This window comes from Cicer arietinum, chromosome 8 (genome assembly GCF_000331145.2).
Source record: "Cicer arietinum cultivar CDC Frontier isolate Library 1 chromosome 8, Cicar.CDCFrontier_v2.0, whole genome shotgun sequence".
In the NCBI taxonomy this organism is placed as follows: Eukaryota; Viridiplantae; Streptophyta; class Magnoliopsida; order Fabales; family Fabaceae; genus Cicer; species Cicer arietinum.
The window spans coordinates 6,656,864-6,680,617 of NC_021167.2; the positions used below are offsets into that span (position 1 = coordinate 6,656,864).

Below are 23,754 nucleotides of genomic sequence, written 5' to 3' on the forward strand. Positions count from 1 at the left end.
GACCCTTGACACTTACAGTTATGAGAAAATCTTTTGCATTTCCCTTCTATGTTCTCATGCTAACTAGCCGTGTACCATACAAAAATCATTTATGGACATTAAGCAAACAATTATGCAGCACAAACTCAAAATTACTAGTAAGATAAAATAGGAGTCGTTAAGAGAAAAAACAGCAGACTATCAAAATTAAAATTATTACAAACTCAAACTCAAAGATCCAACTTATTTGATAAATATCAAAATTATTATATTGAATATCATGGTCTAGATTCTTATAGATAAGTGCAATTTTCTTAACTATTTTATTTAAAGATAAAAAAATTATTAAAAAATACATTTTTTTTCTCTCTTATAATTTCAGTAATTATAGAAATAAATATATAAAAGTAACGCGTTTTTAAAACAAATTTGTTACTATAACTATTTTTTCAATATACGTAAACTTTTTTTTTTATTTTTTTTAATGGTAAATATACGTAAAGTTAAGATAAATATGGAAAGGCCCATTAAGATAGGCCCAATTTATGAACAAAACAAAAACAAACAGGGTCTAAGGGTTTAACGGTTTACAACAGAGACAAGAAGAAGAAAAAGTAGCAAGAAGAAACAAAAACGCAACAATGGTGTTTTCAGAAGAAGAACTAACGAAAATATTCAGAGTCTACAAAACAGTCGTACAGATGATAAACGACAGAAACTACGTCGTTCCAGATTCCGACCTAACCATGTCGAAACAAGATTTCAAATCGAAATTCGGAGAACACGTGAAGAGAGAAGACCTAGTTATTAAAGCATCCAACAGAGTTAAATCTTCAGATCAAATTTACGTGTTCTTTTGTGATGACGCTAAAGTTAGTGTTAAGGTTGTTAGAAGTTTTTTTAACCGTATGGCGGATGATAAGGTTGGTAGAGGGATTATTGTTTGTCAGACTCAGCTTACTGGACCTGCGAGGAATGCTCTCAGTGAAATTTCTTCGTCCAAACATCAGCTTGAAATCTTTCTGGTATTTTTTTTTTTTGTATTTTTGTATTTTTTTTTTAATTCGTTATGTTAGTTAGTTAGATGTAAAATTGATTTAGTTGAAATTGGTTATTGAAATTGTAAGTGTAGAGTGATTTAGTGCATGTTTGGTTTAGCTGTGGAATTGACAAAAATCATGTTGATTTTGTGTGTGGATTAAAATTGATTTTAGTTAAAACTGAGTTAAAGGTAAAATAATTTATGTTTAGATATATTAAAGTAAAAGTGACTTGAATGATAAATTTCAGTGTAAAAATCATGTTTGAACTCAAAAGCTATGGATACTAGGTTCAAGTTAGAATCAATTTTGGAGATAATATTAATTATACTTATACTATCCAAAGATGTCTAAGTCAATTTTACTCCTTTAGAATTGATTTTGAATCCTCCAAAAGAGGAGCCAAACATGCACTTTGTATTTTGTCAATTTCAATGTGAACTAAACATGCACAATGTATTTTTGGCTCCACTTTTGATAGAGGCAAAATTGATTTCAGAGGTTTAGAATTGATTTTGACGTGTTTGGCTGTGTTGTCGATGGCGGATGATGGACCATGGTGGAATGGAAAACAGTCCGCCATATAAAACGCCACGGCACTGCCATTCTTCACAAATTATCCATGTCTGTGTTGTCAAAAAGTTCGCCACTGCATTAAATTGAAAGCTGTTGGTCAATTTAGTTTTTATGTTGTAAAAGTGATCATTCTTTGAACTATTATAGATGGATGAATACAAATAATTTGGTGGTGATCTCTTCTTAGTTATTGTTTGCATGCTAATGCCATCGCTAATACTACTGATGAAGTTGAAGTAGAGACTAAATTGATTGATGATGTTCATTTGAAAGGGTGACACCGAGTTTATAATTTTGTAAATTTAGGAGACTAGATTGTCCAGCCTTTGCAATATTAACGATCAAAATGGTGATTCAATCGAACTAAATTATACGAGGGTGATACTTGTTAATTGAGTGATTCTTGTATTATTAATTTATAGTAAAGATCCCATGCAAAATTGTACAAATGCGTAGAAACAATGACAGGAAACAAAGCTGTAAAATTCTTCCATGTCATTAGTGGATGAATTTTCTTACAATGGATAGACTAAGAATAGATGAACTAGTAGAGATTGAGTGCAAGATTGCACAATATAGGAGAAAATGATGGAAAATAAAGATGTGAATTTCTGTTACATGTCATTAAGAGATTTTTTGTTTGTTAGAATAGATAGATGATAGAGAGATAAATAGATAGAATAGTTTTTTTTTTTTTTTTTGTGTCGGTGGTGGTTGTCGTTGATGGTTAAGGTAACTGTTGGTGGTGCAGGAGGAAGAACTGTTGGTGAACGTAACACATCACGAGCTTGTGCCAGAACATCAAGTGCTCACCGACAATGAGAAGAAAGCCTTGCTCCAGAAATACACTGTCAAAGAAACTCAGGTCAGTGTTTTTGTACTTTTTTTAAAAAATAAAATTTTATATATTTGATTTGATTTTTGTATAGATTAAACCTTAAAATATGTGGATGAGATTTTCTGGTATGCTTTTGTTGCAAATATAACTGTTTCCGATGTTTTTCTGTGATTCTGTAGTGAGTTTGTTGTGTTTGTACTTTCTACATCTTATATTGTATTAGTAATAACCTTATTTAACTAGTGACCGAATTTTCAGCAACTTGTGGTTGTATGAGACTCAATGATTTGAATCAATAAAACTGTTTTCTACAAAAACCCCAAGCTTGTTAGTTAAGATACTAATCCTGCATTGCACTTCAATGATATTCGAATTGGAAACTAACCTTTGTAAAGCTAATAATAACATCTCCAAATTAGCCAAGTAGTTATACTCAAGTGGTTAAGGAGTTTCTATTAAGGATGAATTGTCCGAGAGAAATCGAGTTTGAATTATGACTGAAACAATCTCTGACAAGGCTTTAGTTACCTTCTGACCGAAGTCTGGATTGGACAATTCTATTGCATGCATCTTGGATTGGTTTTGCCATGCAGGGGCATGCCTAAAAAAAGTTAAGTGCAAAAACCAAAAAGAAATGCTAAATTCTGCAACCCAATAGAATAAGATTATTTCATATTTGATGGAATACAAAGGATAGATGAATCCAGTCTGTGTGAACTTTTGCTAAAACAACATAACATACTATTACTATTACAGTTAATCTCATCATTGAACAGAAAAACCTTCTATTTCTAGATTAAATGTATGCATCTACTAAGTTTGGACAGTATTTGTTCATTAAAGCATAGTGAAAGTTTAGATGTATTATGATCCTTGTCATTCTTTTGTTTTGGGAGCTTTTGAATCTATTTAGATTGGCAACTTCTTCCGGTGAAGATGTAATTGTTAGTATTAAAACTCCTTCATTCTTTATATAATGTATTGATCTTGTATGTGTGTATATTATCCTGTATTTGCAATTATAGTATTCTACTACAAATTTTTGTTACGATTCATTATACATCTAACCAGTAAAATATCCGTGCATTCACAGCTACCTAGAATCCTGATGACGGATCCTGTTGCGAGATACTTTGGACTAAAGCGTGGACAAGTTGTGAGGATTATCCGAAAGAGTGAGACTGCAGGAAGATATGTTACATACCGATTTGTCGTATAAGAATTTTGTTGAGATCATCAGCCATATACTACTTTTGCAATGTGTTACCTACTAATATTTCTGCAAAGCATGCATAGTGATTATATAACTTTCATTTTATTTTGTTTACTGTAATGTATTACAATGACAAAACAACATGACATAAGTTGTTATGGTTGCTAACGTCAGTCATTAATATTGTACTTTATATTGACATCTAAATTATTTTGCTAAGATGACATATGTTTCTATGCGTAGCAACTCATCCTATCGGTTTTACATTTGATATGTGAGTCCACACAATTTTATAAATGTATTTCTTGAGGGGGAGAGTTATCAACAATAGCTTGTTATTAGGCCTTTTGCGTGTTTCTTTTGCGTTGCACTAGTACATAATCTAATTTTGGGTTGCTTAATAAACACAGTAAACCTGATTTTCCAAAAAAAAACACACTGAACAACTTTCTTTTGGCATTTAAAATTTAAATTTCTTTCTCAACATTTCTTATTCTCATAGTTATTTATTATAGCTGCTTCTCTTGACTTATATTTCTGATGGGGAAAATAATTCAGAAACTATAAAAAAATGTTCCACAGAAAATCTTATAAACATTTTGAGTAGAAAGATCGAGCAACAACTTGTGGCAATTGCAGCAAAAAGAGTCCTTAGATTACATTGTATTTTGATGTTTCAATAGAAGTTTGAGTTTTTTTTTTTTGTAAACTTATTAATGTGAAGTCATTCTAATTTTGTATTTAGTTTGGAATATAATGGCCTATTCACTATAGGACTGCTAGAGCAATTGCCTTCGCATCTCTTAGATAGTGTCGGGTAACTAACATATAGTGCGGGTTCAGACATGATAGTGATGATATCCTGGGTTGGTAACATACCGTTTTGGATTACTTGCTAAGAGAGGTTCTTTTCGTTTTGAAAGAATTTCATAAAGTGAAGGTATTTCTATGAGTTGGATTTCATAGAACACATTTTATAGTTGATGAACAATTTCATTTAGTTTTACTTTTTGAAAAAACTTACATGAGGGTTGAATCTTGTAAAAAGATGTTTGTCTCGCGCAACACATCAAGTTACAATTTGAATCATTGCTAGGCAAAATACCTACATTTTATGTCTACAACTCATTGAACATATTTATAGTATATCATTTTGTAGGAGGGAAGATCTGAAGTTTATCTAAAGAATCTTTGTTAGTATATTAAAAATTAATTCTCATAATGTGTTAATTTCTTAAAAAATATATTATTCCATCTTTTATAGTTAACACTTAAGTTTCATGTAAGATTCTATAGCACTAATACTTCGTATGCTTTTTGTGTGTTGGTGTTGGCCACTTTCACATTCTCGAAATCCACATTCAATTATTTTTAAATTTGGCACATGAAGAAATAGTTTGAACTTTGAACACTAATTTCACATCAAACTGATGGTGGCTTTCTCGTGTGATATATGGTTTTGCATTTTAACTCATCCATTCTATATTGATACACAGATAGTTAGCCCTAAACTAAATTGTATATCAATTATTGATGTTTTCACGGTAACTCATCAATTATTGTCACATCTTTATCAAATGGCATTATATCCATGTAAGCAACTGTTTGACAGTTGTTTCATTATTCTTAACTAAACAATATTGCAGTACACTCGGATAAAAAAGAATGGTTTTGCAGTGGAGCATTATTTCTGTCGAATTGATCTCATCACTAGTAGTAGTAACAACAACTTCAGTTTCTTCTGAAGTCTCAACTCCTTGCGGAATGTAAACGCTGTACTGCACGATCAATGCAAACTTTCTGTCTTTGTAATCCATGCCACTTATTACTTGAGCCATCACTCATCAATCCAAGCTTGGCTATTTGATTATGCAGTGCCTCCAAGTTTACCAGAGGAACAGTGGTTGGTCGCCCATGAGCACACTGAACAGTGAATCCCTCAATCCGTCATGAAAACTGCCTTAAAAAATGCACAAACATTAAAACAACATATATCTTACCTGGAAACAAAGTGATGTATGCTTTAGCTCTTCAACTAGAAGGGAACATTCTGATGGTAGCAATGAATCCCCAAACATAATTGCACCTTCAGAAAAAAAACATTTACAAAATTAAAAAATAGTGCTGGACACTGCAACATGTGGATGAACACATAACCAAAAGATGAGAGTTTTTGCTCATGATATTCATAAAATAAAATAATAATTCCGAGCAAGTTCCAAAAATAGGGAGGCATTTCCCTTGAATAATGCAAGTCGGTAGGATTGTTATAATCAATACGGCTTTGTAGATAATTATGTCCTGAGCTCTCTAACTTAATTGAAAAAATTATCCTCGTTTACATGTAAGAGCAAGGCTTTCTGAACTAGTGTAAGTGGTTGTAGCTAGTGAGATTAGGCATATACCTCTGCATGCTTTCAAATTTAGGAGCCGTACCACAGAGGGTGGCATTGTTGATGATCCATCAGTATCAGCTAGCTGAAGGTAAAGATAACTTTGAAGTTAAAAATGCTAAAGATGTCCCATTATTAAACGATGAGAACTAGCAGGTAAGAAGAAGGCTTTAATCAGAAATTTTGTAACCTGCTGAAGAAACTCTAAAAGATCAACATCGTTTAAATTGACACCTAAAATGTATGGTACCTTCAAGTAAATAATTAACATCAGTAAAATGAAAAGCAAAATCACGTCAGGTATATATTTAAAAAAGTTGACAATAACTATCGCATAATTTAAAAAAAAAAATATCAATAGAAAAATTGAAGGGGGAAAAAGATAGAGTGCAGACAGCAACAAGAGTGACGGTCATTTGTCTGTTGAGAATATCCAAATTCCTGCAAAGATAATCAAAACAATCAAAAAAGCAACAATAACAAATTGAATGAGTTTGGTGTTAGTTTTTCTTTTACTTAGTTTGAGCCTGAGTTTTTATTTCATAAGTAGAATCTTATAAGATTTTGAGATGCATCCCATGAACGGTAAGCTACGGAAAAGACTCTCCAATACTGCAACATTGATTATCTTATGACCATTAATCAAGCTAACCATGCAAACTCTGTGAGATAGCCAGTTAGGTATACCTTCTAAAGGAATCTGAATTTTGAGAATGAATGTTACAGATCCAGCCCCAATCTTTAATCTGTTCATTGTAACTATGAAGTAGTTGATAACCAATCTCCGGAAGCACCTGTATGAAGCATTGTTCTAACAGTTTAAGAAACTAAAGACTCAAAACACGTCACACTTGACATTTACATTAAATTAAATCCTGTAATGCATACGATATGATGCATACCAGCTCCTCTTCAGCATCTAGATAGGTTATTGCTTTTGCTTCTCCAGATAATACCTATATTGAACTAGTTTAGTGAGTCATACTGGAGAAATATTTATGACATTGAATGCGATGCGGACAGTTTACCTTTTGGCGCAATTCTTCCAGTCTGATTCTTTCATCTGCAGCATGCTGTCAAAAAAAAAAATTATCACAATGTTACACATCCAACTTTCCTGACAGAGGTTCTCAGTTCTCACTGGTCAGGAGAATGCACAAGTATGAGTAAGCACTTGTGGGCGTTTCTGAAGCTTTTTAAAGAAATGATTTAAGCCATGCTGGGAAGTCCAGGAGGTCAGGAAGAAGAGACGACCCAATGGGTCTGCATGGTATAGGCAAGGGGTGTTTGAGGAGAGATGATGTGGGTGTCTTGGGTAGAGTACATTATGCTTACTCAAAAGGAGTGAGATAAAAGAAACTCTGGGTTGTGCTATGAGTCACAGTGTAAGTTGAACTGCAATAGACAGATACAACAAGAAGATTAACAGGAGGGCTTAGCTGCATGGGTCACTCAAAAGATTAACTTGTAAATATCCACTACGTTATGTCCTTTATGTCCTTTTAGAATGTGTCATAGTAAATATCGACCAATGCTATGCATGTCAACTAGGAGAGAAATTCAACCATGATATTCAACAACTGACCTGATCAATAACAGCAAGGGTTCTGCCAGCCACGATTGGAATGAATTTCTTATCCACCTGATGGAGAACTTTGGCATCCTCGAGGCATTTCTTACTGATAGTTTCAGGTATTAGTGAATCTCCAGCAAGATGCAAGAACCCAGAAGAGATGTCCAGTACATTTTTTTGACTTTGAATGTCAACTAGTTTATCTTTCTTCTGCACAAAGATTGTAATCCTAGTCAGATCACAAAATCTCCTACATACTAAAGAAAAACTCCTATGTAATGTAATATGTCTCTAAAAAATTGACCACGTTACATGAGTTTGAGGTGAGCAGCTCCTCCATTTGGTCCCATAATCTATGGAATCTTGTACTTCCCTAGATACCGATTCTGAAATACAAGATAGTACGGGTTTGACAACAAATTATTAAGTGACAAGAAAAAAAATTAAACTACAAGAACAGTCCAATTATATTGACAGTAAACTTCTTCAGTACAGAAGATAATATTAGGAAATGCAAGAGTTCCACAATTTTGGTATTGGTTTTTGGCAGATTTTGTAACAAAGAAATACCCAGTTTTACACAGCATAAAGAAATTAATTGTAAGTAAATTTCTTATTTTAGAACTAAATAGTTCCTCAGGATAATATCTATAAGACATCTACGAAGGCATCAATCCCTTTCAACTCACTCCTAATTCAAGGCTGGGCATTATTTCACATGATTCTGAGCAAAAACTATTTCAAATGAGCTGATATTGCTGGACAAGACTTGTGAGAGCATGAGAATAAAGTTTTTGGAACAATTAAACTCACCCCTGATTGGATCATTCTGTTGAATTTTAAAAATTTCAGACCCATCAATCTCGGCAATGTCATTAACCTGTGTAGCCTCCAGAACCTCCGAACACCCTTTCACATTAGTTCTATGATCAGGGAGAAACCACAAGGGATCAGTGAGAAATTATTTCCAACAACTCAGCAACTGTAAGGTTTAATAAGATAATAATACTGTACTTTAATTCTTGCAATAGATCTTCATTACTAGCATCACCAGGAGGATGTTGAGAGTATTTAGAATCACTAGCTACTGCAGATTCCAAAGCATAAGTCCAATTTGATTTATGGAATAGTGTTACATTAAAAAAGGGTGCAGAGGGTGTAAAACAAAGTGAGAAAATGAAAAACCTAGAAGATTGGAAGTAGGGTGGGATGCTTTGCCAGTAGGTCTTTTAGCTACCGTTTCTGGAGGCTGATTTAAAGAGAAAAACCTCCTTTTACTTCTATGAAATGGAGGAGCTGAGAAGCTTCTTTTAGATCTTACTTGAGTCTTCTCCAAAGTTGGATGCCTAAATTGATCCTTTTTGCCTTTGTTAGTATTGGGTCTCTTAGAGTTTCTAATACTTGACTCACGTAATAGCCAGTCTGGATCCTCATTTAAAATATCCAACCTTTTAGTGAAATATGTATCACCGAAATCAGGCCAGTCAACCAATCTGTTGAATATTCCATTACAATCAACAGCACCATCAAAACTAAATCCACTATTGGCAAAACTTGAAGTGCAGGGATGCTGGATAGCATTCCTTGACATATCATCACCGAGGTTGTTCCCAGTTTCTTCTTCGTCAAAAATATGTGTACGATGGATCTTTTTACAGCATCTAGATGTTCCTCCAAGATCGTAACTGAAGTTTTTCCAATTTTCTTCCTCATCAAAAATTTGTGTACCATGAATCCTTTTATAGCATCTAGATGCTCCTTCAAGATCATTACTATCAATGGTATGATAAACACCCAATGCAGTAGCTTGAAACGTGGCTTCTTGATAGACAGGATGCCATTCAGAGTTTGACAACAGATCATCAGAACCAGTGTTTTCTTTTTGTGTTGCCGAATACCATGGATTTGAAGGGAGAAAATCATCATCTTCAGAGGTCTTCAATTTTTTTGCAACTTTTACACAAGGACGGGCATACAAATCCTTACCACTGCAACAATCCTCCCCTAGATTTTGCTCGCTCCAAAAGCTATCAGTTTGGAGTTCAAGTTCATCACTTACAAGCAAAGCCTTCTCGTGCAGGATATTTCCTTTATGTGTAGAGCAGCTCTTTAGAAAAGGCTTCTGAAAATCCCCACTAATCTCTACATCATAACCGAGCCCATGGCAATCATAATCTTCAAATGATCCACAGATCACACCAGCATCTACTTTATTTAATTTTCTTCCATGTGAAGAACTTGATGCATAAAAAGGTATATTATCATAGAAACTTTCTACAGCAGGACACATAACATCCAAAAAGTAATCTCCTTGTAATATATCATTGTTATCATACCTCAAAAAACTGCTATTCTTTTTTATGATAGACATGCTTTTGGCGTATGAAACATCCAGTGAATTGCCAGAATAACCGGTCTGACAAAGAAGGCCTTCCTTATTTTGTTTCTCTCCGAACATCTTGGTCCCTCGATGTAAGTAACCAACAGAGGTTCTCACATCCTCCCTGTTGCATTGATGGTTGTCATCTTCAGTTAGCCTGTGTGAAGTGGAAAAGAAGAGGTCTAAACAATCCTTACGATTTTGGTTTCCAAATTTTGATATATCTGCATTAAAGATATTTGAAAACAATCATCAAGGGCTAAAAGAGAAACCAAACCAACATGACCTACAGTAGCCTACGTAGATTTAAATTATTTTTCTTGTAATGTTTTCCTATAATGAGTATGTTACTTGATCAAAATTGGTCAGACTTAATTAGTGTAAAGGAAGGAAATTGCATGATCACCAAATTAGAAATTTTACCTGCTTCCGCTGAAATTGTGTTGACATCTGCATCTACTTTCTCCCGTTGATCTTCTTGAACCATATAAGTGGATTTCTGGGAGGAATCTCCTGAAGCATCTCAGAGTTAAATAAAAGCACCCAGCAATTAGTTGTATTATATATTATCAATAAGATACCGTGAGATGGTATACCACAAGCTATGCTTCCCTCCCATAATTGTTTGATGACCTTTTCAACGAAGTTTAGTATTGGAGCCCAATCCTTAAAAGGTGGGGGAAAGGAAAATAATCAAATTTGTGTAGGAAGGGATGTCATAAGATAATTCATACTGAAACTATAACATGGGGAAAAAGCTTCAAATCTCTGCTAAGCTAACTGTTCCTGGTTGGAGTTCATTTACACCACCCAGATTACATGTGAAGTATTATAAAATCTAGAAAGTAAAAACTAAACTAGAACACCAAATCCAAACATTTCCCACTAAATGAGGTCGTCTACATGGATCAAATGACAGACTATATATCTCTGGTTCTCTATTAATGGTTTGACCAATACTTTTCCTTGATCTCCCTCTACTTCTAACTATTGAACTATCTTCTATCTTTTCAACCTTCATTACCAACACTTCTCTAAACATTCTCAAACCACCTAAGACAAGAATCGACCATCTTTTCTACAATGGGAGCTGCACAACATTCTCTCCAATGACTATTTCTAATTCTATCTTGTCTTGTGCAAGCACTCATCCATGTAATATTTTCATATTTGAGATACCAAGTTTTCTTCCCTTTTGCATGGTACTTATCTATTGCAAATCAAACCCAAAGCATTCTCTATTTTATCTGCTCAGATCCTATGGTTGACACTTCTGCTATCTCCCATCACTTTGTACAATGGACGCAAGGTATTATTGTACGCTCTCATTTTTTACCTCTAAATTACAATTTGTGTCTCTCTTGCTAAATTTGTATTCACGTACTTTGTTTATTTCTTCTTAGACAGAAATAATGTATTTCCATGACCTGGCTCCATCTCTCTAACTTTTCAGTCATTTCTTCTTTGTTTCTTTTCACTAGGGCAATATCATCCGCAAAAAATTTGTACCACAATATTATCTCTTTGATATGTACCATAAGCACAAATAGAATCAAGATAAAAAAGATAAGGACTCAAAGATGACCCTTGACACTTATAGTTATGAGAAAATCTTTTGCATTTCCCTTCTATGTTCTCATACTAACTAGCCGTGTACCATACAAAAATCATTTATGGACATTAAGCAAACAATTATGCAGCACAAACTCAAAATTACTAGTAAGATAAAATAGGAGTCGTTAAGAGAAAAAACAGGAGACTACCTTGAATTCAACATAAGTTTTTGATGGCTCAAAGGTCAAAACATATAAAGAGCGGGGGCACCTTAAATTCAAGATGTATCCTGGACATGGTTGAGATCTGCTTCTCTTTTTGTTTGGGCATTCATTATCAGCATTCCATGAGTTATGATCCTCAAACCTAATAGCCAATTGACTTAAAAGCTTATGAATTGGGCCCTTGCAAACGAACTGTGAGTTGATATCTAACCACGTTAAAGTCAAGGTACAAATGTTTATGACATTTGAGTCTTTTTCAAACCTCAATAGATCAACTTTGTACTATTATCACAATCATTACAATTAGAATCTCTAAACTTGTATTGTCACATGGATACAGAGATACTGTAAGGCCTGCAAAGCAAATATTGAAACACACCAAAAGTTAGGGGACGAGAAAGAGAAGAATCAACCCAGAAATAAGGATGAGATGAGATAGATGATTGACTTTTTGCATAAGAAATATGAGTTACCTTCATATTCAGGGTATTGCAAGGACCTGATATGTATCCAGTAAGTTTTATGATACCGTTTTCAACTTCTAATTCATAAAGAGAGTTTGTGACCTCCACCCCAAAGCCAGTGGTTACAAGGGACAGCGGAGAAGGAGAAGAATGTGAACAAAAAAGCTCATCCTCTCTACACGTAGGGTATAAAAAGTGTTTCAAAACCAAAAAAAAAAAAAGAAGATATAACTTGAGGTTTTGCAGAGAAAATACCTTTCAATATCAACAACTTTGAAGGAAATATTTGGGCACACAAGTGCAAGCCGCATTACACAGTTCTTGATTGATTGAAGTACCTTAATGGGGCTTCCAATTCAGAGACAGAATTCATCAGTCAATCCAAAATTTAGAAAAAGAAACAAAGTTTCCATAATACGACTTCAGAAAACATGTCGCTTGTATAGTGGGACAAGAGAAAAGCAACCTGGATTGAATGTGTTTCCTCCGAACTGGTTGGTTGTAAAATATTTCACAGACAATGACTGAAAAACAAAAGGTCTTAATTAGCAATTAATCTATTGTATTAAAGAAACCAGATAAAAGTATTCATCATCAAGAAAGGCTTTTCTAGTCGCATAAATGCAATGAATATGGAACATGTATTGCAGATTTCTTGGTGTAAAAGAGAGATTATGAGAGAAAATAATATAACAGAAAGCCAAAGGAAAGATTGATTATCAAGTGGGGGGAGGCAGACAGATTAAAAATTGTCTAATCTGGCAATCAATAAAGTGAAAATCAAAAGACCAAAAGTATAGAATAATAAGATCCTAAATAGAGAGCCATAAAACACAGAAAACAATCCTGAGATCCTAATTAGCTCAAAGTCAAAAGACTAAAAGGGAAGTTTAATGACTGTAGGATTTCCATGACTCTAGAGTAGCGATTGGCACCCGATCAAAACAGAACTCTTCCATTCCACCCTTTCAGTGGAAACAGAATGCACCACTTTTCTTACATTATGTTATATTCTATTTCCCTTTCAATATGCACCAAATATATCACAGACTCCATAGATTATACTATACCCTATTCTAATCTATATACCAAACACTGTCTAAATCTCATGAAACAGCGTGTAAATTTAGGAAAATTGAATGGCATCTATGCATGAATTGATGTCACCCTTAGTCATACGAAGAAACAAAAAACTATGCAACTATCAGATTAATCAAATTTATAACCTGTTGTGCCTACTTCTTTTCTATCACCATCAATACCAAGATGTAAACACTTGCACCCCTGCAGTCAATTACAATAAAGAAAATATCACACCTTGCATTAATACTAGCAGCTATAATATGATTAGTCTACCAGAATAAAACATTGGAAGTTATCTCTACCTTCAATACTTTTCTATATCCATTTGCCCTTCCATAAGCTCTCGTCACTATTTCCAACAAAGAGATTTCGGAGATGGAAGCTAAAGCTTCACCACGAAAACCAAAGTTTCCACTTGTGGCATTTAGGTCAGCCAAATTAAGAAACTTTGATGTTGCTGCTTGACAAATATGCATAAACTATATTATCAACGACAGCAACGAAACTTAATTCATGAAAGATAAACACCTAATAGAAACCCACTATTGTTGTATTTTAGATGTCAAGTTTTACCCATAGCAACAGACCATGACCACCGAGTTACATTTACTAACTAATGTTTAGAGTCCAGGGATAGCAAATTATGTTCATAAACTTATATAAAACTGACTGTGAAGAACAACAGCATATATGGCAATTTGAAAAGGCAGTCAAAGCAATTAAATACTAAATCATATCGCATATAACACAAAAATTGAGTGCGCGATGGCAGATAGGTAAAGTCACTAAGCTTCGAGACAAAAATTTGGAAACACAGGAAGCCATCCTCCATGTGGTAAACCAACACCGGCTAGTAGGTGTAGCTTCGAGACTGACACATCTCCACCACCAAAATTAAAGTTTCCAAATACACACTTCGTCATCTGGGTCACCACATAAAGAGAACTTTATCAAGTAACTACGTCCCATTGGTAAGTAGAAAAATCTTAAAAAACAATATAAGTTTCTTTTGATGGCCCCTTTGATCACCAAATATCTTCCACCATACATTTTTTCTAGGGGGAAAAAAAAAAAACTAGTATCGCCTGAGACAGCTAAATTCAGAAAACGACCAACAAGAAAAGAAGCATGAAGGCGCATCAAAATGATCACATATTTACATGAATCAACCAGCAACATTGAAGAAAAACACACCATATCTTTCTCCAACCAACTCCAGTCCATCTCGAGTGATTCCATCTCCTACAAAACCATGCATTGAAACCACAACGATCCACAAAAAACTAAACTTAGTTACAGATTTTGAACATGCAAATATAAATATACATTTCTAAAAAAAATAAAAAAAATAAAAATTACCGTCATCAACTACTTTTAAGTAACTCCTCCCAACATTAACAAACACTGATACCTAAAACAAAGACAAGACACAGTTAATGGTATAGTAAGAAATCTCAAAGCTAAAGCAATTTTCAAATTTGACTTCTCTCTCTATAATAACTGGCTGTGATTACCAAAACATAGAAAACAGAGTTACACAGTAGGAGATAAAAGATAGTACCTTCGAAGCACGAGCGTCGAGGCTATTGTAAACGAGTTCCTCGACGATTCTTGTAAAATCGAACAAGGAAATGCCAGAACGAATTGAACTACGAAGAGCCTCCGGCAAAGGCCTTATGGTCGCCATCAAGCTCTACCGCCGGGATAGCGACGAACATGAACTGCGTGGAACTGGAATGAGGGATCCTAGGCTAGGGTTTCTAATTAAACGTCGACGTTTAACTCACTCCGAGAGAGGTGTGTTTCTTTGTGTTTTTGGAATATGGCGGTTTGATTCAAACTGAAACTTGCAACCAACGTGTGTCGGTTAAGAGGTTAACCGTTTACGTTTTTTTTGTTTTTGGTAAATATATCTAATTAATTCATTCAATTATCAAATTACGAATATTAATAAAAAAATTCAACATATCAAATTTATCTTTGTTACTATTATTTTTAAAATTAATTTATGTATATTTTTTAAATTGTTAAATAATTTTTTATTTTTGTGAAAAAATATTCTAAATATAGTCATATATGTATATAATATCAATTATTCATTTGAATATTAATTAAAGTGATCACTTTGAAAAATTAAATCTTCTAATATATTTATAAAAATTTAAATAAAGCAACGACAAAGAAACAAAATTGAAATTATACACGCAAATTCTCCTATTTTTCTAATAAGAAAAAGACAAGAGTAGATTTGGATGAATGTAACGACTTACAACATGTGAATAATAATATATATCTCTTGGATGAACAAAATTCTTTACTGATTTACATCTATGTAGTTAATAATCCACTGGAAAGAATCTCAATAAAATTTAATAAAAACAAAAACAAATCACAATCAACAGTAGTTCATGTTAAAGCTGTGAGACTATGTCAAAACATGGATTTGGATTCCATGCAGTCAGACATGATGCATTTGTCTAAGTCAAACAATTCAAACTATCAGATTTCGATCAGACGGCTCACATCATTTTCCCACCTTGATTTGAAGGTTACTCATCCCAACATTAACCTTTTCCACAGTAGATTCATTTCTCATTTCATTTGGAGCTGACTCCTTGCAGTTCAGCCATGGATGTGGGAGGCACTGTCGCGCAGTTGGTCGTTTTTCAGGCGCAAAATCGAAAAGTGGCAAAAGAAATTCTGAAAACTCATGAGCATCATTCACTGAAAATTTATATCTATCAATCAGCAATTTGTCAAGTGGCAAATATTTTAGTCTTCGAATCCGTTTTAGATCGCCGTGCCTGTCAAAGAAATCCTTGGATTGAGCTCCAGCAATAGCAATCTGCAATCCACAAGCATTAGATATGCCACAGTATATTCAAGAATTAAAATATGCAGACAATGAGTGTAATCAATCACCTTCCGCGGCATCTTTCCTAGGAGTTCCATCATCATGGCAAGATGATCCTGAAATCAGCACCATGGACATTTTTATTGTTCAAAGCAACAAATGAATAACATGATCATGAAACAGTTATTTGAAAAGTTGAAAACATGCATATCAGAGTTTGTAGAAAATTTGTCAACTTGACATCTAAGTTAATAATGCATTGGTATCCAGTTTTGTCTTTCAGTAATGCATGAAACCTAAGCCAATCAGTTCATAATAGTTTATTAGAAAAAATCAGCATACCTCATCCTCACTATAACCTTGTCCAGTTTTTGGTGTAAATAACATATCTCCAGTTGCAAGCTCAAAAGCAATGCATGCGAAAGACCACATGTCAACAGAGAAGGAATAACCAGATTTCAGTATAACTTCAGGAGCTCTATATTGCCTTGTCTGTATTTCTTCTGCAAACTTCTTATCAGCCCAACACGCATTTCCGAAATCGACAATCTTGCATCTTGTGTCAATACCATCGACATTTTTATCAGACTTTGCAGCTTCTCCTCTTCCTTCAATGAAAGCTGTTCTTCCCGATATCTTAGCAACTGCCCTCCTTGCTCTCTTTTTCAACCTTTTCTCGATGAGACTCGTAAGTCCGCCGTTTGCATTTCCCTCAGGCCGTTCTAAAATCGGGGACATTCCAGATCTAAGTGGGTCTTTGGCAGGATCAATAGTTGAAAATAGAAGAATGTTTTCAGGTTTTAAGTCGGTGTGGATTATACCAAGTTCGCTATGCAAGTAATCCAAACCAATCAAAATGTATTTGCAAATCTCTCTAACTTTATTCAATGGAAGACCTTTGTAATGGTTATATCTGATCAAACGAAGCAAGCTATCACCGAGAAACTCGAGGACCATGCAAGGGTGCTGCCCATTTGGACCCGTGTGCTTAAAGTGATCAATTAATTGGACAACAAACTTTGAATTTGATGGATCACCATCAGCAATGGACGAAAGAACATTGATCTCGTGCAGGGCAGCCTGAACAAACTCGGCTGAACTTTTCTGGATTTTGAGAGCAACATATGACTGAAAACCACAATCTTAAAATTAGAAAAAGACATGAAGGGTGCAAAAAAAAATTAAAAATCATCATTAGTCAGGTAAACAATATGCAATACATGCGCAAACATTAATGTTTACTTATACAGAAAACTTTTGAAATAAACATAAATATATGATGAAATTGGATATATTCCTAGCAACAAGGGCTCGGAGAACCACCCAGCTGGATCAATGAATTGTGACATAAGTAACATATGACATGCAATTAAAACAGGATGAAACTACTTGTTCTGTTTTGTTCTTTTCGGTTTAATTTATTGCTTGTTTTAGACGAGGAATCAAGTTTACTTCTCGTCAAAATCAATTTCAAAGCATGTGAAAGAGAGAGAGCTTCAATAGAAATCCATTTGGACTCTCCCAAAAGCCTAAACAAACAAATCGGAATTGAGTACTGCCATTTGTTTTACTTTGTGTACTGTTTTGTTTGGATTTTAATCTTCACCAAACATAAAATAGAACCCAAGTTTTCTGTTTCATTCTATTCAAATATGTCTACCAAATACTACCATAGTGTGTATATAGGTAAAGCCTCTCCCATTTAACATTCAAATATTAGCAAGATCCTACAATAATAATTCATGCCATTTATGGTATCAGAAGTTTTGGATCCATGAAAATTTGACTGTAGACATAAAAAAAGGCTTCTAAATCTTAACAGTGAAAAAAACTCCTGAATCAAAAATGAACTTGAGAAAGACAATTACTTCCATTCCATATACTTCCAACAAACATAAATAGCCCTACATGTGTTAGATTATATATAAAAAAAAAAAATAAAAAAAAAACAATGAGCATAAAAAAAGCACCAAAAATATCAACCAGTTCAAAGTTCAAACAGACACATTTATTGCCCCTCTACATAAAAAGACAAAAACAAAATGTAAAAAGGTCACATTTTGTGAGGACCATTCACCCATTTTCAGCCATTCCAATTCCAACACAAAAGGAATTTTGGGAATTTATAATTGTAACACACTTTGAACAAAAAGAGAAGAAAAAAAAAAACTGATTTAGATCCATTCATTCAGTAACAGAAAACAACATTAAAGAAAATAAAATATATATTACAAGTAAGAAACATGCATCATAACACACAACAAACATTCAAAAAAAAAAAACTTTAAAATCCAAAACATGAATCATCCATCACATGTTGAAATGATTAAAATTAAAAAAAAAATTGGTGAATTGAATAAAGGAGAAAAAGAAGAAGAAGAACAACATACAGAGGTGTTGGTATCATAAGCAAGCCAAACAGTAGAAAATTGACCCCAACCAAGTTTCCTCTGAGCTATATACCTACCGGCGGCGAACTGATCGGAGATTCTAACGGCATGGTAACCACCTTTCCGATAAGACTCAAACCCCTCATCATCTTCCTCCGATCCCGATGAAGAAGAACAAGACATCACAAACCCAGATTGAAAAATCAAATCTTTTTTATTTAATTTTAACTTTTAGAATTACCAATGAAATGGGTACTTTTAATTTAACTCGGAAATTGCTTGGATGTGAAGTACTTGATTAAGATGTGGTGAAAGTATTGTTTTTTTTTTGTTGTTGTTCTATTTGTGGTGTTGCTGGTTTTGCAAATGGATCACGTCACGTATGAAACACTCTTAAAATTATTGTTTCCACTTTTTTCTCAAATCTTTTGCTTTTTTTTCTTCATGTGATGTTTAGTTGTTAATAACATGGGTCTTTCATTTTTCAATGTCTACCATTTTATTACCTTCTTCTAATCTTCTCCTTTTGCCTCTGTTACACGTCAAAATTGACCTTTTTTTTTTTGGTATGTTAATTCAAATTTTACCATTTTATTTTATGAAATAAATTTACTATTTTATTTAGTTCAATTGACCAAGTCAAATCATATCTTTAAAAAGTTATTATAATGCTATTTTTATTAGTCATTTCTAAAAGTTTAACTCGTCAAACTATATCTTTATGAAGTTATTATAATTCTATTTTATTATTTACCATTCTAATTTTTTGTGTGTATATATTTGTACCTCAAAAAAAAAACTTTTATGTATATGCATTTATTTAGTCATATTTTATTGTTTAAATATGGTAAAAAGGTTTTATATTGTAAGTGCATAGGAATTTATCACTTTTATTTATTATATATTAAAGTTTAAGGTTGATCACTCTTTATAGGCTTCAGAAGCAGAGTGTAAGAGAATGAAGATGTATTGTATTGTAGATTGTGATGTATATTTGAGACTATTAATACTTAAAGCTTGCAAATGCAATCAATAATATACTTTTTTTTAATATACTTTTTTTTTCTTCTTTATAAATCGTATTTGCAAATGACGATTTCTTTAAATAAGTCCACTTGTAAACGCAATTTTCTTAAGTCATTTAAAAAAAAATTATTTTTTTTAAATAAAAAAAATTATATATAATTCATAAAAATATATAAACACAAATTTTAAATTTTTACATCGATTGGTTAGAGTTACTCGTAAGATTTGGACAATATTTTCAAATATGATCATGTTTTCAAATATGATCAATTAACCGATATAGTCCATATTTTCTTAACATTTTTTTAATTTTTTTGGCGATACATCTCGTTATCACTTTTTCATATCGCGGGATATGAGGTTTGTTAGTAATATATACATAAAAATAAATAAATTAATATTTTAATATATTACATCGTTAACGGTCATGTTATCAATTTGTTATCGATATCGAGCGTATAATGAGGTGTATCACCAAATTTCAAATTATTTTATAATATGAAAATAATTGAAAAAGTGTCAAGAAAATACGGTCTATGTCGGTTAACTGATCATACTCGAAAACATTGTTCAAATGTTAAAGACAACTCTAGTTAATCTTTGTAATTTAAAATTTGTGTTTATGAATTTTTATGAATTATATATATATATATATATATATAATTTTGAAAATAAAATAGATTAATAAATTTAAAAAAAATGGGTTATTGGAAGAAAAAAATTCCAAATGATTATTGTTTTATTTGTAAGAAGTATATGATGTATAAGTTGTTCAATAAAAATTAATATATTTAATTATAAATTAAATGTATAATTTATAATTAAATATATTAATTTTTATTGACTTATTTTTATTTATGAAAAGAGAGAGAATGTTGTTTAAACATCTGTAATCGAAATAAAAGAATTAAAATTGTCTTTGTAAATTAGATTTTTTGGTTGAATAATTTTAAGTTTGAAATACCCTTTTTTCTAAATTATTGTAGGTCAGTTTTATACATAATTTCTTTTAAAAAAGGAATATAGTCAATGTCTTCTTCTATTTTAAGTAATTTAAATAGGAAAACAAAATTCGTACTTCTGATTATTATTATTTGAATACCTGATTTCACATTTAAGATCAACTACTTTCTAACTACTCATATGTGACTCAAGATATCACCGTCTTTCAAACTACATCTAGCTAATGCTTACCTGAATATATATGCAAAACTTAATAAACATAACTACAATTAATTATTCAATAAAAATCTCATTTCATTTATTAAAGATAAACGTTAAGATTATAAATGATCACCTACTAATTTAGTTAGAGATTCGATCTTTAGCTAATAAATTTGAAAAAACATATTTAATAGGTCAATTATTTAAATAGATTTCAATTACCTCAATTAATTTATGCAATTATGGTGACACATACCTTGCTTTACTAAATTAAAGATTACATTTGTTAATTCCTTTGATACTAAACATGTCAATCTAAAGAATGCTTAGATTGAAGGATTAGAATGTAACTTTTTATCTTCGTAAACAAAATAAGAATGCTTAGATTAAAGGATTGATTATTGAATAATATTTGATTTCTTTCACACCTAAAGTTTTCCATTAATTGATCATTTATAAATTGAGTATTAAACACCAAATAGGTTGGAATGGTACTTTAAGAAATTGTTTTTGACCATTGACAAAATGATTGTACCTAGTGGTTATTATACACTAAATACCAAAGAGAGAGGCTATTAAAAATAATTTTTTGTGTAAGGACTTGGTGCATTTTATGGTTGATAGGATCATAATAATAGTATTATGATCCTATGGATCATAAAAATAGTATTATGATCCTATGGATCAAAAAGAAAATTTCAAACAGCAATTAATGTAATATTTCTCAAACTTAAAAAATATTAAGGTACACTTGTATATGTTCACTTTTCTCTTTAATTCTTCAATTCCAACAAATAGAGCTACAACTTTTTACATAAAAGAAAAACATACATTTGTAGGTTCATGATAGATAATCATGATTCAATCAACAAAAAACACTTGATACCAGTATCAAATCCAATTGATGACCCAAGTTGCTCAATTAACCATCAAGACCAAAGAAGCTTTCATCTGTCACAAACTTTTTGAGCCAAAATTCAGTTAGGCCTTAGGAGAAAGAATCTCTGTGACAGAAGTAAAAGTTCCAACAACAGCAACAAAAAATCCAAAAACCATAACTACCCCATCAGAAAGAATGCATCTCCAACCTAACTCCTCCTTGAAAACCATACAATGAAACATAGCAGGCAACACAAATCCAAGAACAACACACACACTGCTTCCAACAAGTGAAAGAAAATCAGCAAAATTAGGCACCAAAAGTGCCACCAAACTCACAACCAAAACCAACAACCACCTCAACCACAAACAATACCTAGAATCACAAAACCTTCTCTCAAACACCTCATAAACAGGATTCATCATCAAAGGAAAAGTAATAAACAAATTAACACAAAGTCCAAATTGAACCACAACACTTATCAAACCTTGACCTAAATTATTAGTAATAATATCCTTTGTTTCTTCACCAAATGCAAAGTAACCTAAAGCACCAAAAGCACCAAATATTATAGAAATCAAACCCATAGCTAAACCTAAAACTCTACCAAATTTCTCTTTATCTTTAGTCTCAGTTTCCAAAGGCAAAACCATTCCTATCCCTTCAAAAGCATAAACAGCAACACCTATACCATAAAAAAGCACAGAAAAACCCTTAAAAGCTTCCAAATGAGGCTTATTATTCACAAAAACAAAAACATCTTCCACCATAACAACACTCTTAGCAGCAATATCAACAGCATCAGCAAAAATACTCAAAGGGGCTAAATGAGTCAAAGTCTTAATCGAATTCAACCCTAATTGAAAAGGAAAACACCCCCAAAGAAACAAAACCTTCGGCGTCAAACCAATGAACACCGGTACCGTCTCACCGGAGGAGTCACCGGCGGTGAGAAAAGCTAAAGTTGAAGCAATGAAAATAAGGTAACTAACACAAAAACCAGCTTGAGAAAGAACGATCATCGAGTCAACCGAGAAACGGCCCAATGGGCCTGAAATAGCAAAGCCCAAATCACCGAAAGATTTGATTTTCGAAAATCCCAATATAGATTCGAGTTTCCGGCGAGTGTTGACGAGAAGTAACATACAGTGGTAAGTTAGGTAAGCGACGGAGAACAGCATGATTAAACCGGTGACCCAACCGGTTCTTTTGAAACTGTAAGGGAGTCCGAGAACTCCGGCGCCGACGATGGAGATGAAGATGTTTGCCAAGGTTTTGAATTGGGAAGAGAGTGGTTGAGATTTGGTGAGAAGTGGTGTGTCTTCACGTGGATAAGGTGGAAGTGAATAGGATGATGAACCTGCTTCTTTGAACACCATGGTTGATTTCAAAAGATGAAAATCTTCGTTTAGTTTTGTTGAAGAAGATGAAGTTTGAGAAGAAAATGGGTTTTACAAATTTATTTTATTTTTGGGTTGTGGGAAGAGAATTTAGAAATAACTTCTCCACGTTTTTTTGTTAACGAAATATTAAATTGGTCAAAAATATTCTCAATTTTTTAACAAATTTATTATTTTGATAAAAAAAAGAACAAATTAAGTCAAAATGTTAATGAGATTCTAAATCTGGAATTTTTTATTTAAAACATATTGGAAGTAGTTTGTTCAATTTTATAAAAGATTTTGACTATATGAACAACGTTTTTATGTTTGATTCCTTAAACTATTTCAGTTGCTTAAATAAAAATATTTGATCTATATAAAAATGAAAAGTTGATAAATTGAATGATACAATAATTAACATTGTAATTATTTATAATTGATTACACATACGCATAAATTTAGATAAAATATATATGCTATGAATGAATATGTGGATCTCAATGTATTAATATGTGATGTCTAAAGGAGAATATAGACTAACGTCCAAAATATATAGTTCATATGTGATTTTGTCTCATTTTAATTGTCTCACAACTTTTTCTAAAACTAATTAATTTTATTGATTGTATTCAAATATTCTTGTTAATTATAATTAATTTGTACTCAAATATATTATTAATTACAATTAGTTAATTTTTTAAAAAATTGAAATACAATAAATAAAAATATATTATTAATAAA

General features: G+C 32.6%; 4 protein-coding genes across 8 annotated transcripts; 1 reads left to right on the forward strand and 3 right to left on the reverse strand.

The window, feature by feature from the left end:
• The first annotated feature begins 553 nt into the window (after window positions 1-553).
• Window positions 554-3,872, forward strand: LOC101499845 (DNA-directed RNA polymerases II and IV subunit 5A-like). The gene is made up of 3 exons (XM_004512217.4): window positions 554-1,004; window positions 2,347-2,460; window positions 3,527-3,872. The coding sequence occupies exons 1-3, from the start codon at window positions 621-623 to the stop codon at window positions 3,650-3,652; spliced, it is 624 nt and encodes a 207-aa protein (XP_004512274.1). The 5' UTR covers window positions 554-620; the 3' UTR covers window positions 3,653-3,872.
• Window positions 3,873-5,061: 1,189 nt separating this feature from the next.
• LOC101500178 (DNA mismatch repair protein MLH3) lies at window positions 5,062-15,207 on the reverse strand. Of its 5 annotated transcripts, XM_012719155.3 has the most exons (26): window positions 14,879-15,203; window positions 14,677-14,728; window positions 14,512-14,559; window positions 13,620-13,774; window positions 13,461-13,518; window positions 12,701-12,758; window positions 12,490-12,582; window positions 12,244-12,409; window positions 12,109-12,124; window positions 11,756-11,976; window positions 10,589-10,658; window positions 10,416-10,505; window positions 9,949-10,216; window positions 8,798-9,849; window positions 8,627-8,699; window positions 8,426-8,535; window positions 7,925-7,998; window positions 7,625-7,822; window positions 7,068-7,112; window positions 6,942-6,995; window positions 6,727-6,833; window positions 6,435-6,480; window positions 6,230-6,289; window positions 6,052-6,124; window positions 5,647-5,732; window positions 5,062-5,569 (listed from the first exon to the last, which is right to left on the reverse strand). In XM_012719155.3, exons 1-26 carry the CDS (start codon window positions 15,002-15,004, stop codon window positions 5,396-5,398), a joined length of 3,573 nt encoding a protein of 1,190 aa, XP_012574609.1. In that variant the 5' UTR covers window positions 15,005-15,203; the 3' UTR covers window positions 5,062-5,395. The 5 variants fall into 5 exon arrangements, with proteins under 5 accessions (XP_012574609.1, XP_004512276.1, XP_012574608.1 ...); XM_004512219.4 differs by having other exon boundaries at window positions 7,625-7,819; window positions 8,798-10,216; XM_012719154.3 differs by having other exon boundaries at window positions 8,798-10,216.
• Window positions 15,208-15,570: 363 nt separating this feature from the next.
• On the reverse strand, window positions 15,571-18,891 carry LOC101500713 (uncharacterized). The gene is made up of 4 exons (XM_004512220.4): window positions 18,562-18,891; window positions 16,514-17,299; window positions 16,240-16,287; window positions 15,571-16,162 (listed from the first exon to the last, which is right to left on the reverse strand). The coding sequence occupies exons 1-4, from the start codon at window positions 18,742-18,744 to the stop codon at window positions 15,842-15,844; spliced, it is 1,338 nt and encodes a 445-aa protein (XP_004512277.1). The 5' UTR covers window positions 18,745-18,891; the 3' UTR covers window positions 15,571-15,841.
• Window positions 18,892-21,509: 2,618 nt separating this feature from the next.
• LOC101501025 (amino acid transporter AVT3B-like) lies at window positions 21,510-23,283 on the reverse strand. Its single transcript, XM_004512221.4, has one exon. It carries the CDS (start codon window positions 23,008-23,010, stop codon window positions 21,733-21,735), a length of 1,278 nt encoding a protein of 425 aa, XP_004512278.1. The 5' UTR covers window positions 23,011-23,283; the 3' UTR covers window positions 21,510-21,732.
• Window positions 23,284-23,754: the final 471 nt, after the last annotated feature.

Bases quoted from the DNA above. Each gene is read 5' to 3' on its own strand.
- LOC101499845 (XM_004512217.4), top strand. From the start codon at position 621: ATGGTGTTTTCAGAAGAAGAACTAACGAAAATATTCAGAGTCTACAAA. The intron at 1,005-2,346 runs GTATTTTTTTTT...TTGGTGGTGCAG, and splicing joins ATCAGCTTGAAATCTTTCTG to GAGGAAGAACTGTTGGTGAA. The intron at 2,461-3,526 runs GTCAGTGTTTTT...GTGCATTCACAG, and splicing joins ACACTGTCAAAGAAACTCAG to CTACCTAGAATCCTGATGAC.
- LOC101500178 (XM_012719154.3), bottom strand. From the start codon at position 15,004: ATGGCGACCATAAGGCCTTTGCCGGAGGCTCTTCGTAGTTCAATTCGT. The intron at 6,996-7,067 runs GTAAACTGTCCG...AGTTCAATATAG, and splicing joins TGGAAGAATTGCGCCAAAAG to GTATTATCTGGAGAAGCAAA. The intron at 6,125-6,229 runs GTTACAAAATTT...CTTTACCTTCAG, and splicing joins TTTTAGAGTTTCTTCAGCAG to CTAGCTGATACTGATGGATC.
- LOC101500713 (XM_004512220.4), bottom strand. From the start codon at position 18,744: ATGTCTTGTTCTTCTTCATCGGGATCGGAGGAAGATGATGAGGGGTTT. The intron at 17,300-18,561 runs GTATGTTGTTCT...TGTGGTTTTCAG, and splicing joins CTTATGATACCAACACCTCT to TCATATGTTGCTCTCAAAAT. The intron at 16,288-16,513 runs GTATGCTGATTT...TGCTGATTTCAG, and splicing joins AAGGTTATAGTGAGGATGAG to GATCATCTTGCCATGATGAT.
- LOC101501025 (XM_004512221.4), bottom strand. From the start codon at position 23,010: ATGGTGTTCAAAGAAGCAGGTTCATCATCCTATTCACTTCCACCTTAT.